General features: G+C 47.4%; 2 protein-coding genes across 3 annotated transcripts in view; both read right to left on the bottom strand.

Annotated features, from left to right (window-relative positions):
* Positions 1–7743, bottom strand: part of LOC140465751 (ORM1-like protein 3) — a 48525-nt gene extending 40782 nt beyond the window's left edge. Inside the window, exon 1 of one of the 2 annotated variants that reach the window (XM_072561460.1) lies at positions 7614–7743. The gene's annotated coding sequence lies outside the window, so the exon portion shown is untranslated. The remainder of the gene's footprint in view (positions 1–7613) is intronic. The other variant, XM_072561456.1, reaches the window with a different exon arrangement.
* A 4328-nt stretch (positions 7744–12071) lies between these two features.
* LOC140465750 (uncharacterized) overlaps positions 12072–17869 on the bottom strand; it is a 111532-nt gene continuing 105734 nt past the window's right edge. Inside the window, exons 28-29 of the mRNA XM_072561454.1 lie at positions 15296–15411; positions 12072–12506 (exon numbers count right to left, since the gene is read on the bottom strand). Of these exons, the coding sequence (XP_072417555.1) occupies positions 12284–12506; positions 15296–15411 (339 nt within the window). The 3' untranslated portion in view covers positions 12072–12283. The remainder of the gene's footprint in view (positions 12507–15295; positions 15412–17869) is intronic.

Below are 17869 nucleotides of genomic sequence, written 5' to 3'. Positions count from 1 at the left end.
GCTAATCACAGGACAATATTCAGTCACTTTTACCAGCTACTTCCAGTCACCATGTGGAGATCTCAACCAAAGGAGATCGCAACACTGATAGGTCACTGAACTGCCCCAAATGTTGCTTAATGTTAAGGGTGCTTAATACTAATAGCCAGCTTCCTCAAATTCACTGCACCACTTTAAGTGTGTTCAAGTCTGTGAAATGCAATCCCCAAAATAAATTTATAAAAAGCTATGAGCACAGTTTTACAAGCCATGATACTTAAACATTCAAAAGGGAATGTAATAACTTTTTACCTTTGAATATTTATTATTTCCTTTATGTAATACTAAACCTGAAAGACAAATTAATACAGGCATATCTGCTGTTCCTGTTTTTAAGGTGATCAATGAATTGACTTGCATTTATTGTCATGTGTACCTAGGCACAGTGAAAAGCTTGGTCAATGCCCAGTCTTCAATAATTTCTCAGTACTTCAAACAGTAAAATAATGATTTTCCCTGCTCCAACCTTCTGCCCTTTCAGCCAGAAAATCTAAATTCTCATTATTGGGGTAAGGTTACTCAGCCAACTGACCATTACTCACATTATGTTCAGCTCTCTGACACAAGGTCTCATTACAGGCAACACAATAACACACGTTAAGATGCTAGCTTTCAAAGACCACTCACAAAAGAAATTTTACATGCTCAAGGGAACAGAGTTAAATCTTTTATTGTATTTTATTTATCATACATATTTTCTTTTGTCCAGCTCTAGCAATGATATACTAGTGGGCTTTTCACTTGTCTGCAGCACTGGTTTCAAAACAAAGATATATGGACCTTGGCTAGGAGGTGGGTAGCGTCCCTGCCCTCAGGCAAGGAGCTCCAAGTTCAAGTCACACCCCAGGACGTGATTGCCAAGGAAGGCGTGTTCATAATGTGGTCAAACAGGTTGTGCACCAACCTGCAAATCCCTCCAACACATGACAACAGGAAAGATTTCAGTTGTCAGATCTATGAAGGAGCCTCTGGCCTCACGATCCATAGTTCCAGACAACATGTACTGAAAGGTACAGGTTGCTACATCAGCTTCACTACCTGAGTGAATGACTGTTGACAAATGTTTATGTTTAAAGCTATCAGCACATTACTTCTGAAATAGTATCCCAAGATTCTGTTACGCCAGACTTTTTCTGCAGCCTGCTTTAAGAAGTTGATTGGTACTCAGTCAATTTCTGTTTGAGTTTACTTGTATGTCTCAAAGGATCTTGGAGGAATCCCCAATGTTCATAAGGACCCAAAATATTAGAGCTTGGAAACCATTAATTTAGCAAGAACACTTAACTGATCAGATTTCTGGAAAAACTTGGAGTATTGTGTGCAGTTCTGGTCGCCCAGTTGCAGGAGGGATGTGGAAGCCTTGGGGGGTTGTAGGGGAGGTTTGCCGGGAAGTCGCCTAGTCTGGAGGAAAGGTCTTATGAGGAAAGGCTGAGGGATATGGGTCTGTTCTCATTGAAGAGAAGGCGGCATGGAAGGGATTTAATAGAGACATACAAGATGATCAGGAGATTGGAAAGGGTGGATGGTGAGTCTTTTTCCTAGCATGATGATGTTGGCTTGTACCGGGGTGGGGGGTGGTAGCTGCAAATTGCACCTTGATAGACTTAAGACAAATGTCAGAGGCAAGTTCTTTACTCAGAGAATGCTAAGGGCATTGTCCTGTCTGCCAATGTAGTTAACTCAGCCACATTAGGGAGGCTCCCAAGCACTGAGGATGTCACCTAGACAGGGGACGAAACGTTTGCAAGACAAATTCCCAGCTCGGCGAACAGAACCACAACAGCATTCGTTGGATATGCACATGGATGATGAGATAGTGAAGGGGGATGGGCTTAGATTAGTTCACAGGTTGGTGCAAGGCCAACAGGCCTGCTCTGTGCTGTCTTGTTCCATGTTCTATGTTCGGAAAGTCCCAGGATAGGTTTGCCTCACTCCCACCAATATCTATCCAAAGCTGGGTGATGTCAGCTGCGGCCGCTAAGTAAGGGGGGGGAAAAGAATCACGGCAGTTCCCAGACTGGATTGAAATCAAACTATCTTCGGTTGGAACTCCAAGTATATCGGCATGAGCAAGCTCGAATCCTGTGCTCTGAGCTACGATAATCAGTTCTCATTTTTAGGGCTCACAGGTGAAGGACAATCTTTTAGCAGTATGCTGAAGCACAAGGGTCTCCAGAGGAACTTACCCAAGTAGTGTGTTCGGAAAACAGCAAGCAAGACAATGGGCCGTGCTCTGACAGACCCCTTAGTGACCAACCCAACATTGTTGCACCTTCATAGAATCAGAGATAGAATGTCCAAAGTGAAAAAGCAAAGATTAGTTGTGAAAAAGAGGACCATGATGGTCTGTAACTCTAATCAAAAAGAGGACGTAGAACACAGAGCTTAATGCACATGAGGAAGGTATTATCACGGAAATCTCAAAGCGAACCTATTAAATTATAACTGTATGCCACTTGTGAAAACCCAGACTTCTTTGGCACCACAAATGCTGGTGTTGTCTCTCCCTTTTCTCCCCCTCATTTTGGAGCTCAGATAAAAGCAGCCTATGGTGCACTGATGACTTGCCTAAGCTCACAAAACTGCGTCTTTGGTCGATGACAATAAAAGCGCACACAACAGCTGCCCGACATTCTGCAGCACGGAACTCCTTTAACAACAGCAATAAAGATGACACAGAACTGCACAACAGGCTGAAATAGCATCCCCTCAAAGCTTTCAGCACAGTACTAAGAAATTAATGAATGACAGAAATCGCCCTGAAGGACGAACCCTTCAATAAGAGCAAATCTCCTGGCTGAGGAACATTCATCTCTTACAGCTGCTGAAAAAAAAAATCAATTCCTGGGTAAGGACAGAATTCAGACAACTCCAGTGTCTCTAACATGAAGGGCATAATCAAATCACTAATAAGATTCATTCTGGTATCAAAAGCCCTCAAATCAAGTTCAGTAAATAGAACAGGGCTCCATGAAACAGAATGAGATGCAAGTATCTGGGTTGGATCCAACACAGTAATGGATCACAGATTTGGAACCCCAACACTGTCAATACTCTCACTATCAAATATTTCTCTCACCACTCCCAGCTAGCCTTTATGCCAGCACGGTATCTGATTTGTAACAAATAAGAGCACATTGCTTAGAGTGGATGAGACATTCTGACCAGACGAACAGACAAAAATGCTGAGTGTGTAATCTAATTATCAGTGAGAAAGTGCCCAGACAAGCATAATCCAGACTCAGAGGAGTGTGTGTGACTACATTGGCATATTTCTAAAGAAAATTCACAGGATCTAAACACCGTGGGAACTCTTTCTTCCTTCAATGTCCCCTTGTTCATAAACCACAGAGACTTTGTAAGCCCTAGCCTGAATCAGAATCAGTTCTTGATTAATTTTGCTCTCTCTCCTACCCTTTTCACCTTGGGAATGTCTTGTACTACCCTCCTCTACGACATGTAACAGCTCAGATCCTATTTCAAAAAATGTCCAGGATCTAGTATACAAAAATGGAACATACAGTTGAGAAAAGTATATCCAACCCAGGATGTGCAAACGTACTGCACGGTTTCCAGATTTAACGCTGGAATGTGGGCTACCAGAACATTTAATTTACAAATTTGAATTTAACTAGTGTTAGCTCAAATCTTGGAACATGCTTCATTGCAAACATGCTACAAAACATGTCCTAATTTATTTCCAATTCAGAATTTGCAGCCAATAATGCTAAGTTTAAATTACAGAGGAAGCTCGATTATCTGAAGGGCATGGGCAGGGAGTATTTGCTCGGTTAACAGATAACATAGCTAGCCAAGCATCAGGACCTTGCAATCTTGTTCGGATAATCCAAAATTCGGTTAATCGAATGCCAGATAATCGAAGTTCTTCTGTGCACAATACTGGTGTTTGTGTGCATTTCCAGCACCACGTTAGACCACTTGAAACAGCAACAAAAAAAGGCTTTTTTTCCTGGGTGGACTGCATAGAGAAATGTGTAGCATAGATAGAGTTCTCCCACCACTGTTTTTTTTTCCCACATTCTACCAGACTACAGCTTCACGTATATTGTTACATTCTGAGGTTGTACACAACTTACCATTCAGATGAGTGCCTGAATGGGCTAAACCACCAAGGTGCTCAAAGTAAGCATCCACAAACCCAATCCCGCTCTCGTAGAAAAAAGTTACTGGACAGGGAAATCTCTCTTGTCGACCATTTCTTTTTCCTCAGCATCCACTTCTTCCCTTGGAAATATCTTTGGAATGTTGTAAATGGAGGTTTAGCTCAATTGGCTGGACAGCTGGTGTCACTCTATTGTTGCAACCGACAGCATGGGTTCAATTCTCACACCGGCTCAGGTCACCACGAAGGTCCTGATTTCCCAGCCTCAGCCCTTGCCTGATGTGCGACCCTCAGGTCAAACCACCACCAGTCATCTCTTCCTAATGAAAGCACTGCCCGATGGTTCTGCAGGACAATGATGACTTTACCTTTTTCTCAAGAGAGACTTCTTAGCTCCACGTGCCCTGGCAGAGGCAGAGATTCAACCTTAGTATACCAAATGCTCAAAATCCCAATCGATCACCAGGAACTTATTACCCTGACTCGCAATTTACTTTCATTGTGAAAAAAGACAAGGTTAAATGCCAGCACTAGCCAGCTTCAAGATGGAAGACACAAAGTTGAAGAGGGCACATTTTAATTCTTAAGAATAAATGCAAGACACTACACAGCAGGGAGCTAGGGAAGAAAACAAAAGCAGGGGTTTCAGAGAAAAATGAATGATTGCAGAATCAGCAAAGCTGCAACACACAAAGGTTGAAAGAGTGAAAGATGTTGATCATCATATATTGCTTTAAACAGAATGCACATAAGGTACCAGAAGATATCTGACAAACAGTAGAGGATTCAATATTTGTGCAAGACTTCACTGGACATGACCGAATTAAAAATAGATGAGATTAGAGCGTGCTACTTGAGATCAGGGGAGATAATTACACCAACAATGTCAATAGATAACAGTCTGAGTTAAATATATTTCTACAGCTCCCTTGAGTTAACCAGCAACCTTTAAAGTCATTCTTTACTACTGAGTCAAAAGTCTATTCAACTATATAAGCATCACTGCCAAGCTTAAACCTGCCCTGATAACACCCAGAAACCACAATTTCTGGTTGGTTAAAATCAGGGTTTATGCTGTGACTCGGAGACTCTGGTTTGCTGAGGTTGTCAGTCCTGGTCTCTTAACAGTAGGGCCTTGATGTAAACTTAAGTTTAGAAGGAAAGGCTCTGGATTTGGTAACATTATTCATAATCAAATTTTCTGTCACCACAACCTGGTAGCACATTAAGAAAGGCATTAGAATGTAATGAGAGGTTGGGGGAGTTCAGGGAGGAGAGAGAGAAACATACCCCAAAATGATTCAGCATCTTGAAGAGAGGAAAGGAGGAGATCTGTATTCTCAGTTCTCCAGCTACAGTATTTGAGACAAATACTATTTATCACAATTTCCCATCAGCACAGAGGCAGAATTAAAACAATGAATCAAGAGTCCACGACTGATTCAGTTTTGAGCTCAAAATCTCTAATAATACACCATGCCACAACTCCCCACACTGAGCCAAACAAGGACTATCACCCAAGATAAAAAAAACTCAGAAACCAAAGTGCAAGACATGAACGTCAATTTTTGAAATGTCATCAACAGTTCAGAGTCCATATTCCTGCTCAAAAGTGTTCTCCATTTAATTAGTAACGCAACCAGAGGTGATAAGGAGAGGTATACAGTGACAAGGCGGAATGGACTGTGGAGAAATGTGATGGAAAGGATTCATGTGTAACATTCAAGAGGGATTTTATAAATATTCGTTTAACAGAATGCTCTGGGCTTTCAACCTCATGTGCGGACATAAAAACTTAACCACTTATTTATACTTTGCAAACCCAAGCATAAACACCGTTTCATTTCCATTCACTCAATTGAGAACACAATGCTTTTTATTTCAGGACAAAACCAAAATTCATCGTTTATCTGCAATCCAGGCTTCTGACTGAGAAATTCCAGTACCAGACAAGCACTGACTGACCTGAATGAGGACTGTCAGATATGCAATTTGCAACACAAATGCAAAAGCAACTATTAAAGAACACAAAAGTGTTTTTTAAAACCAAAATGTAAATTAATAATTGCACCCATCAGCTAGTAAGATTGGAAATACACTGTCTCAAAGGTCTGCAAAGTTAAAAATCACAGGTTATAGTCCAACAGGTTAAAGGTCTGCAACATTTTGACATTTTTTTAAAAAGGAAATCATCATAGGACCCCCCCAAAGTCAGAACTCTCTCTCCTTCTTCAATCCAGGACTATTCTCTTGTAAAGCCTCTGTTGAGGTTACAGGGACCTATTGTCACTAAGTGCATCCTCAATCTCACCAGCCTCAGACCCCCTATCCCCCACTCCCCTCATGTACCCCACCAGCCTCAGCCCCCCCATCCCCACTCCCCTCATGTACCCCACCAGCCTCAGCCCCCCCATCCCCACTCCCCTCATGTACCCCACCAGCCTCAGCCCCCCATCCCCCACTCCCCCCATGTACCCCACCAGCCTCAGCCCCCCCATCCCCCACTCCCCCCATGTACCCCACCAGCCTCAGCCCCCCATCCCCCACTCCCCCCATGTACCCCACCAGCCTCAGCCCATCCCCCACTCCCCCCATGTACCCCACCAGCCTCAGCCCCCCCCATCCCCACTCCCCTCATGTACCCCACCAGCCTCAGACCCCCATCCCCACTCCCCTCATGTACCCCACCAGCCTCAGCCCCCCCCATCCCCACTCCCCTCATGTACCCCACCAGCCTCAGCCCCCCCCATCCCCACTCCCCTCATGTACCCCACCAGCCTCAGACCCCCATCCCCCACTCCCCCCATGTACCCCACCAGCCTCAGCCCATCCCCCACTCCCCCCATGTACCCCACCAGCCTCAGCCCCCCCCATCCCCACTCCCCTCATGTACCCCACCAGCCTCAGACCCCCATCCCCACTCCCCTCATGTACCCCACCAGCCTCAGCCCCCCCCATCCCCACTCCCCTCATGTACCCCACCAGCCTCAGCCCCCCCCATCCCCACTCCCCTCATGTACCCCACCAGCCTCAGACCCCCATCCCCACTCCCCTCATGTACCCCACCAGCCTCAGCCCCCCATCCCCCACTCCCCCCATGTGCCCCACCAGCCTCAGACCCCCATCCCCACTCCCCTCATGTACCCCACCAGCCTCAGCCCCCCCATCCCCACTCCCCTCATGTACCCCACCAGCCTCAGACCCCCATCCCCACTCCCCCCATGTACCCCACCAGCCTCAGCCCCCCCATCCCCACTCCCCTCATGTACCCCACCAGCCTCAGCCCCCCCATCCCCACTCCCCCCATGTGCCCTTCCACTCATTTTTCCTCAATCCCTCCTGAAACCTGACCCCCACCTCCTTCCCAACGTCTTCCCCTACACACCCCCCTCCCCATTCCTCCCCCCGGGGTCTGGGCAGCCGCGGGGGCTCAGTTCCCCGTGTGCCTTACCTGGGGACCGCGGTGTGAAAGGACGTTGAGAGAGGGACGCCCGGAGCCCGGGCCTGAGGAGCTGGAACTGGAGCTGCTGCTGCTCTCCGCCGCCGCCGCCGCCGCCTGGCCGACCTCCGGCTGCAGGCTCACGGTGAACTTCCCCCGACCCTCCGCCCCGCCCCCTCCACCAACCCCTCTGTGACATCACCCTCCCAGCGCCACTCAGCCAGCTCACACCGCCACCCGGTGGCGGGAGGTCGCCAGCTCAGGATGATGCCAGCTCACACCGCCACCCGGTGGCGGGAGGTCGCCAGCTCAGGATGATGCCAGCTCACACCGCCACCCGTTGGCGGGAGGTCGCCAGCTCAGGGTGATGCCCGCTCACACCGCCACCCGTTGGCGGGAGGTCGCCATCTCAGGATGATGCCAGCTCACACCGCCATCCGGTGGCGAGAGGTCACCAGCTCAGGATGATGTGCAGCTCTATTCCTGATGAAGGCCTTTTGCGCAAAACGCCGATTTTCCTGCTCCTTGGATGCTGCCTGACCTGCTGTGCTTTTCCAGCACCACTTTAATCTAAACTCTGGTTTCCAGCATCTGCAGTCCTCACTTTTGCCTAGCTCAGGATGATGCCAGCTTACACCGCCATCTGGTAGCGGGAGGTCGCAAGTTCAGGACGTTGCCAGCTCACACCACCACCTGGTGGCGGGAGGTCGCCAGTTCAGGACACGGCTAGCGTACACCCACCACCTGGTGGCGGGAGGTCGCCAGTTCAGGACACGGCTAGCGCACACCCACCACCTGGTGGTGAGATGAAACTGACGTTTGAGCCATTTTACATTGACTTGTGGACAGCTGGGTGGCTCAAAGATTGAAAGGAACCTATTGGTTCCAATGATAGGGAGTTTAAAGGCATTTATAATGTTGGAGACTCGAACATTGATGATGTAAGAGTTTTCAATGGAGAAACAGATGGCAATATTTGGACAAAAGTATGACTGCCTTGTGTAATGCAGCCATAACTTCTAAATACGCCTCCACCCCAGATTCATTAGATGGGAGAGATGTTTCTTGACTGTTGAACGTATGAATTAGGAGGATGGAAAAGTCATTCAGCCCCTCGAACCTGCACCACCATTCAATAAGACAATGGCCTATTTGAATATTTCCTTGATATCACATTCTCACCTCCCGCCCACCCTGGTACCTCTTGATTCTCCATCGTGGGCATGCTGTTGGATTGAGCGTGCTGACTGGGTGTATCTGTGAGTAATCCCTCAACATTAAGGTTGCAAGCTGTGAATTGTGAGTCCAATGATATGGGAGCCACAGAGTCGAGGTTTGCTGCAACGAAGCTCAGCACAAGCTGAAAGTACAGCATCTAATTTGAGGACCCTGTAGCCTTCAGGATTCAATGACGATATCGATAATATTAGAGCCTGAACACCTCTTCCATGATCTTGACCCACCCCACACCCCAGATCCTGTCATGACATGCTCTCAGCACAGTTGACCCATTTTCACCTACTGATGGACTCCAATTATCAGGTGATATTCCTCCCTGGCTTACTATCCCTTTGTCTGGCGAACTTTGTTTTGCTCTCTCTGGGTTCCACCTCCATCTATCCACTCACTCCTATCCCCCACCCCAGCCCCTGTCATTAGACTAAATACCAACTTGTCATAGCTCCTAACAGTTCTGAAGGGTCGCTGGACCCAAAACTGCTTTCTCTGCACAATGCTGCCAGACCTGCTGATTTTCTCCAACAATTTCTGTTGCTTTACATTTCCAGCATTGGCAGTTCTTTGTTTTACTTCAGCATTCTGTGATCTGGGGTTAATCGGGTGCAGACGTGTTGAATTTGGTTCACGAGAGAGATGATCATTCTTCCCAGTATAGGACAAGTACTGACAGATGGTGTGGAAGAGTTATATTTAACTCAAAATATTAGTGTTGTTTCTTTCTCCAGCCATGCTAAGTATTTCCAAAATTTGTGTTTCTATTTCAGATTTCTAGCTTCTGGAGTAATTACTTTATTTGTGAATTCTCTGATAGGTGATTTTGAACAGCAGAGTAACCACCTTGCTTTCTAAACGTTTACCTCACTTCTGACATTTCCAACTTGGATTCTTGAGGAAGCATGTAAAGACCATGTTTTATTTTTCTGCATTTTAATTGTGGACTGAAATGAGAAAAGAACCGTTTTAACATCAAGGATTGATGGAGGATTGCTGAGTGTTTCAAAAGCAAGTGACCTGACACTCATTGTAAACACTGTTTACATAGCTGCCAATTCCAGCAGCAGTCAGACTGTAGTTTGCAGATGAGCTGTAACTAGAAGGTTGTGCACAATTGCAGCTTTGACTGTCAATTAGTAACTGATTAACTGGTCACTAGTCCACAGACCAATGATGACAAATGTCCTCTGCCTGCCAGCGATGATGTGATTGCTTCTCAGGTAGCTGAACAGCTAGGAATGTGAACGAGATCCAGAGAAGCCTTCAGATCTCCACCAGCTCAGAAGCTTTCTGTTCTCTGCAGTAAAAGCCGCTTGAACTCTAAAGCAAACAGAGTTCTTTTTCTGTCAGCAGTTGTTGCAAACTGTGACTTTGAATTAACACATCAGAGATCTTTCACAAGTGTGGACCAGCCCCTGGATCCCTCCTGTGAACCAGTGGAAGCATCTAGAGAAAGAAGACTGAGAAGCTAGGCCTCAAAAAACTGTTTTAAAAGAAATCACCATGGCTACAGAATTACTTAGAAGTTATTTATTAACTTCAGGCACACAGAAAACTCACATGTTAATAGTTCAGAAACCAAATGCCCAAACATACAATAATGATAAGAAAAATGACAGAAATCATACTGTTTACATCACAACTCACATTACCACTAGGCTACCCTTGCCTGCTAATTTACTGAAAGATGTACAGTCGAAGTCTTTATTTTGATGCTGACAGGTGGTCCTTACATCAACCTGACAAGCATATTAACTGTATCAACTGCTTTAGGTTAAAAGCAAGCTCGTCTTCCAAAGATAACTGGTAGATAATTTATACCAACCACTCGAGGACAAAACAGAATCATGTCTCCTAATCTGAGGGTGACTGAGACGGGTGGTAATACAGTTTACCATTCATGCTAGACTGTTTCTTTAAAATACAGAATCTATCACCTCCACATTGAACCAATCTTATAATGTTCCAAATAATATGCAAATATTGAGGATTGTACTTGTGTTCTTACTGTAAGAAATCGGTTGTTCCACACAATGCTTCATTTGAAGGTTCACGTGTTGTATTTTGAACAGACGTGTTTGGTTCTTTCTGTGTTTCAGGAGGATTGTAAATTGTTAAAGTTGCCAATCCCCAATGTTTTGAAATAGCGAATTTCACTTTAGTTTTTAAGATGACAGAATACATGATTCAGTTGGTTTGGCTAAACTGACAATTGAACGTGCTTGTGTTGTTTAGTTCAGTTGGCTGGACGGTTGGTTTGTGATGTAGAGTGATACCAACAGTGTGGGTTTGATCCCTGACACTGCCAAAGGTCACCATGAAGATCCCGCCTGAGGAGAGATGACCTCAGGTTAAACTCATCACCGGTTGTCTCTCTCTGGTGACACTTTTAACTCACTCTGTTTAATTTGGCCATGGCCTGAATAAAATGGGCAGTTGTGAGACTATGAACAAGCTTGTGAATTGTGCTTTAAAACATCACTTTAAGTGGAATTGCCATCGAGTCGGTCGAATACCCTTTTCCATCTCCTCCTTCGAAGCATTCAAACTTCTGACAGTGGGACTAAAGGAGTGCAAGGATGTTTCCCCTGGTTTAGGGGGCTACAGCCATAGGGGCTACACTCTCAGAATAAAGGGGAGGTCCATTCCCTCAGATGAGGAGGGAAAGTTTCACTCGGGGAGTGGTGAAAATTTGTTATTCTTTACCACAGAGGTATATGGAGGTTCAGGCATTGAGTAAACATGACACAGGAACTGACAGACTTGTAGCTATAAAGGTATCAAAGGATTTGTGGGACAATGGTGTCAAGGTTAATGATTAGCCTTGATCTAGATGAATGGCAGAGCGAGCTGACTCAACCCAATGGCCTTCCATGCTCCTGTCTCCTACAGTCAGCAGGCTATTCCTGATGAAGGGCTTTTGCCCGAAACGTCGATTTAGCCGCTCCTCATGTGCAATCTGACCTGCCGTGCTTTTCCAGCACCACTCTGATCTAAACCCCAACAGTCAGTCATCCAGTTTTCTTGCAATCTGACTGGATCTAAGTCTTTCCCCAAGCAGCCTCTGTCTGGTCTCATTCGCTTCTCTCTCCTCCTCCTTCCCGGCCATCCCACCTCAATCATTAAGCCCCAGTGTGTCCTGCCCGACATTCTCCGCAACGGGCCACCACCTCACTCCTTCCGCATTTAAACACAGCGATAGAAAATCTGGCAAAGAGAGTTCTATCTGCACAGAAGTTATTTTCATTACTTATTTTTATTTAATTAAGGCATTTCACATGAAAAAAATAACAGCAAGAAGGCCATTACGTATATAACAAGGAAATGGTACAAAAAGCTAAACCAGAAAGAGAAATACTCCCAACACTGTTCTTTCTCACCATAGTGCAGAAGTGGGAATCTTTGTCACTTGACCTTATGTAAGAGCATTAAACGTAGGATAGACACTACTAGTTACTGCGCCTTGCCCGGTGTGTGTGTGTGATGCTGTTTTCAATGCAGAGCACAATGAAGGAATTGGAACAGCTGTATGAGTGCTGCCCCAACATCTTCCCACTCACAAGTGATGCTGCGAGTCCACTCGCGCCATTCCCTCTCCTCCATTCACCACAATAATTGCCTGAAACGCGAATCCCTCTGGCGCTTGAGCCATGCCAGACCATCTTCTGAGGCCTAGTAACACAGATAAAAGCAAACGTCCAATCAGTTCACCCTTTCACACTCGGGTGCTGCCTTTATGACCGACACCAACCAGCTTCCGCGTGGGAAAGCTCTGACTCTGATGTCAGCTGACTGTGTTCCCTCAGCCAGAGAGTTTAGTCCCACTCCAGGCGCTCAGCCCAAAAGTGAAGGCCGACAATCCCAGTGCAGCACTGAGGGAGGGCTGCACGGTTGGAGATGCCACCGGTCTGTCAGGTGCGATGTGAAACTGAGGCCGTATTTTTGCCTGCTCAGGTGGATGTCAAAGACTCCCGCGGCACTGGATCCCAACGAGGGGCAGGGGATCCAGTGACCCTTCAGTCATCACAAATCAAAGTAGATCATCCAGTCATTATTAGACTGCTCAACACCAATTGGCTGTTGTGTTTCCTATGTTACAGCAGTGACTTAACCTCAATTAATAGTTCATCGCTTGCAAAGCACTCAGAGATGTCAAGAAGTTGGAAAAGGTGCGATATAAGTGCAAGTCTTCTTTCCTTGTGAACCTTACCAACTACCTCAGGGTATGTTCTGACAGTACCCACGCTATTCAGAAAATAGGATATGGAAAAGAATAGCAGAGCAATAGGCCCTTCAGCCCACCATATCTGCACTGCTCATGGTGCCATGTTAAACTAATCCCACCTTCCCGCACATGGTCCATATCCCTCTGTCAATAGATAGTAAGATGCAAGTGCATAGCAGGTCAGACAGCAATCCGAGGAGCCAAACATTGACTTTCCTGCTCCTCGGATGCTGTCTGACCTGCTGTGCCCTTCCAGCTTCACACCTACTGACTCTGACCTCCAGCATCTGCAGTCCTTACTGCCTCCCTCTACCCGACCTGGAGGACTCAACATTGAGTTCTCCAATTTCAAATAATTCCCATCCCCCGACTCCCTTCCCAGCCCCTCCCCCTGCCTTCCACTCCCTCCTGCCAACAACCAGATTCATTGCTCCCACTGACCAATCAGGTCGTACCCTCTGCCTGTTTTCACCTATCCCCACCTCACCACCCTGCCCCCACCACCCACGTTATCTGCAGCTCCCCCTACACCCACCCTAGTCCTGAAGATGGGTAACACCCGCAACGTCGACCTCTCCCCCTCCTGATGCTGCCTGGCTTGCTGTGTTCTTCCAGCCTCCTGCCTGTCTACTTTGGATTCCAGCATCTGCAGTTGTTTTTGCCTCTAACCCGGGTTTGTCCCTCTATTCCCTGCTTGGTTGAGTGTGTGACTAAAATCCTCTTAAATATTGCTCTCGTAGCTGCCTTTCGCACTTGCCGTGGCAGCACGTTCCAGGCACCGACCGCTCTCCGTGTTGAAAATGTGCCTCTCACATCTCTTTTAAATTTTCTCCCTCTCATCTTAAACCCTTTTCCCACTAGGATTTGATATTTCCAACCTGGGAAACTAGCCACATGCCAAAGATTTACAGTTTGTCTTCATCACAGAATCCCTACAGAATGGAAGTAGGCCATTCAGCCCATTGAGATCACACCGACCCCTCCGAAGAGCATCCCACTCCAGAACTACCTCATCCCTGTAAGCCCGCATTTCCCACGGTTAGCCCTCCCAGACTGCACACCCCTGGACACCAAGGGCAATGTGGCACGGCCAATCCACCTCAGCTGCACATCTTTGGATTGTGGGAGGAAACCGGAGCACCCGGAGGAAACCCACGCTGACACTGGGAGGGGGGGAGCGTGCAAGCTCCACATAGACAGTTTGAGTTGAATAATCAGCCAAGATCACGTTGGACAGTGGAGCAGCTTGAAGGGCTGAATGGCCTCCTCCTGTTTCCTACGTTACTGTGTTAGACCATTCTTCCGCAGTCTGAGAAAGCATGGAGCAAGATGCCAGCTATCACTCACCATTTGAAAGGCATGGTCTACAAGGGCTTTGAAAGATTAAAATAAATTGCTTTGAGGGACTGAAGGCATTGACCTGGAGCGAGTCTACCCTGGATCAATTATTTCTGACAATAATTTCTTTGTGGTATATTCTGACTGTTACGTGATAGTTAATTCGGCTGCTTTTTCAAGTCCATCGTTGACCAGGATGTTTTTTTTTTCGATCATGGAAGGTGGGCATTTATAGCCCAGAGACCAGACAAGAGTCAGCCACATTACTGTGGGGTTATGGGAGGGCCAGACCCAGCAAAGGTTTCCTTCTCTAAAGAAAGGAACCATTTGTGAACCAGATGGGATTTTATGGCGAATCAATAATGGTGACTTGGTCAGCGAGGAGGAAGGGAGGACTGCAGATGGTGGAGAGTCAGAGTCAAAAAGTGTGGCGCTGGAAAAGCACAGCAGGTCAGGCAGCATCCGAGGAGCAGGACAGTTGATGTTTTGGGCACTAGCTCTTCGTCAGGAATGGCCTTATGCCCGAAATGTTGATTCCTGCTCCTTGGATGCTGCCTGACCTGCTGTGCTTTTCCAGCACCACACTCTCGACTCTGACTCAGTTAGGTTTTAAAACCAAGCTTTGAAAATTAAATTCAAAGTTCGCCATCTACCATGGGTGGGCCTCGAACCCACGACCCCAAAACATGAGCTTTGGGTTCTGGATTACCAGTCCAGTGACATTGCCACTATGTCACCATCTCCTCCATACCGTACTGTATACTCTTCCTCCACACCCACCCTGTGAGCTGTCCAGTCTTCAGGGTTCTGCCCCGAACTGGATAAGGAACACAATGTTGGCCAATTGCCCATGTGGATACAAGCTGACTGCCAGATCCCTGACACTCTCTGTACTCACCACGTGGAATCAGTCATGACATTTTGACCTCGGAATGAATAAATCGGCACCTTTGGGTTAAAATGTCCCCCAGAGCCACTGAAGATGGCATCCCAGTTGTAAAACAGCATTTCACCCTGTAAGAAAGGACAAAATCAGAATGTGGCTTCTCAACAGTTATAGCTGATGAGTGAGCTGACCCCTAATGAGAGAAGGCAGAGTGACAGCAGGATAAACAGATCCCCTTTGAGAAAAAGGGATTCAAAACCTGAAAAGAAATAAACTCTACAGTGGAATACAGTAACTCAGTGTTCATAGACTCCCTATGATGTTGAAGCAGGCCATTCAGCCCATCAAGTCCACACTGCCTTCAATACGCTGCACCGTTCATGATTCCTCAGAACTGAAGCAGTGCATTTACAAGTGCAGCAAGACCTGGACAATATCCTGACTGGGACTGACAATTGCCGATTATCATTCGTGCCACACGAATACCAGACAGTGACCCACTGTCCATTGACACCCCATAGCCAAACCACCACTGAACCTTCCACATCCTGGGGATTACCATTGACCAGAAAACAAACTGGGCTAGTCATATCAATACAGTGGCTACAACAGCAGGTCAGAGGCTGGGAGTATTGCAGTGAGTAGATCCCAGAATGTCCTCCCCGAGGGCATTGTGGGTCTACCTACAGCCGATGGACTGCAGTGGTTCAAGAAGGCAGCTCACCACCACCACGTTGTCAATGACAACAGGGGATAGGCAGTCCAAATACTGACCAGCCAAAGACGCCCTCATCCCACGAGGGAATAATGCAGATTGGTCATTTACTCTTTCTACATAAAGCTGACTCAACCAGTGCCCCGCATTTTCTGTTCAAGGGGATGAATTTCATGATTTGTTTTGGTTGCCTTGTGGAGGATTCTCTCTCTCGGTGCATCTCATCGAACTTGCTTCGTTAACCCCATCTCCTGGTCATACAGCACTGTCTCTCCCAATCCTAACTCCATTCTATCGCTCAACCATATCCCAATCAGGATACTCTGGGATTGGCTAACATCTCTGGCATTGGTGCCATGGTTAAAAACCCTAATTGTGCACCCGGACAAGTGTCAGTCTGCAAGCACCCCTCACCCTCCACACCCATCCCCCACACCCACCCCCACTCCCGCCACCTCTCCCCCTCACCCCCAACACCTCCCCCCACCCGCACCCCCCCCAAACAGCACAGTCTCAGCCCTCTGGAGGAATGGACAGCAAGAAGGTCAATGACATGTAGGTGCCAACATCTACTCCCCGTCACCGCACACTCACTCTATCTCTGCTACTGTATCCATCTCCCAACAAGGCTCACGTTACGGTCTGCTGCGTCTTCATTCATTCAATGTCCCCCGTCCCAACCACCCCCCCCCCCGCCCAACAACACTAATCCTGCCGTCCCTCTGCGTTGCCCACTCACTCACCCTGGCACTTGCCCACCTACAGCACCAGCTCTCCCACCCACTGTCAGCTCCTTTAACACCAGCATTTCCCACATTCCAGGAGGTAAGGAGCCCTCGATAGGTCAGGAAGCAACCTGACAGGATTCCTGATATCCAGCTCCTGCCCCCTTTCGGTGGTCGGAGTCAGGATACTGTCCACTCTGAGCAGTTGACATGCCCATGCCCCTTGACCAGAACCACTAACTGCCCTTGACAGATTGTGTCAGGAGCCCCATACCCGAAGGCTAATCTCCTTGCCCTGACTGACAACTGTGACAGGCTTCCTGCTTTGGTGCCTGTACTACAACACTCGGCAGTACAGCAGTGGGGTTAGCCTGGTGTCTCTGCTGAGGAGAGAAATATCACCAGGCAGGGCCAGGACTGTGAGTATCCAGGGCAGCTCAGAGCCAGTGAGCATGAGTGGAGAGCCCAGAGACGCAACCTAGTGCAGTCCATGAGCAGGGAGTGTGTCCCTGGGCACACAGTGTCCTTGCTGCATCCTGGCCATGAGAGTTACTGGGACACAGCACTGAAGGACAGAAACGTACTGCCAGACGGTTGGAGTACGCCATGAGAATTTTTAAAGGCTGGCACACGTCAAGCAGGGTGGTACGGTAGTTCAGTGGTTAGCACTGCTGCCTCACAGTGCCAGGGACCCAGGTTCGATTCCACCCTCAGGTGACTACTTGTGTGGAGTTGCACATGCTTCCTGCATTTGTACTGGTTTCTTCTGGATGTTTCGGTTTCCTCCCTCAGTCCAAAGATGTGAGGTTTGGGTGGATTGGCAATTCTAAATTTCCCATAGCGTCCAGAGATGTGCTGGCTAGGTGGGTTGCCATGGGAAATGCAGGGTTACAGGGATAGAGTTGGGAGGGTGGAGCTGGGTGGGACGCTCTTTGTACGGTCGGTATGGACTCAATGGACCTAATGGCCTGTTTCTGCACTCTAGGGATACTATGATCCTATGAATGTCATTGGCCGGTGACCATGCAGCAGTGCCCAGTATCCAACATGAGGGACCTTTGGGGAAAGCAGCAAGCTTGTGGTCCCTGTTCTGACATCCACAGTGCAGTCTCACGACACGTTCAGTAAGATCGGAAGCTGAGTATT

The sequence above is a fragment of the Chiloscyllium punctatum genome, chromosome 42 (genome assembly GCF_047496795.1).
Source record: "Chiloscyllium punctatum isolate Juve2018m chromosome 42, sChiPun1.3, whole genome shotgun sequence".
In the NCBI taxonomy this organism is placed as follows: Eukaryota; Metazoa; Chordata; class Chondrichthyes; order Orectolobiformes; family Hemiscylliidae; genus Chiloscyllium; species Chiloscyllium punctatum.
The sequence above is the reverse complement of the archived record's forward strand: the minus strand, read 5'-3'. Positions and strand labels throughout refer to the sequence as shown.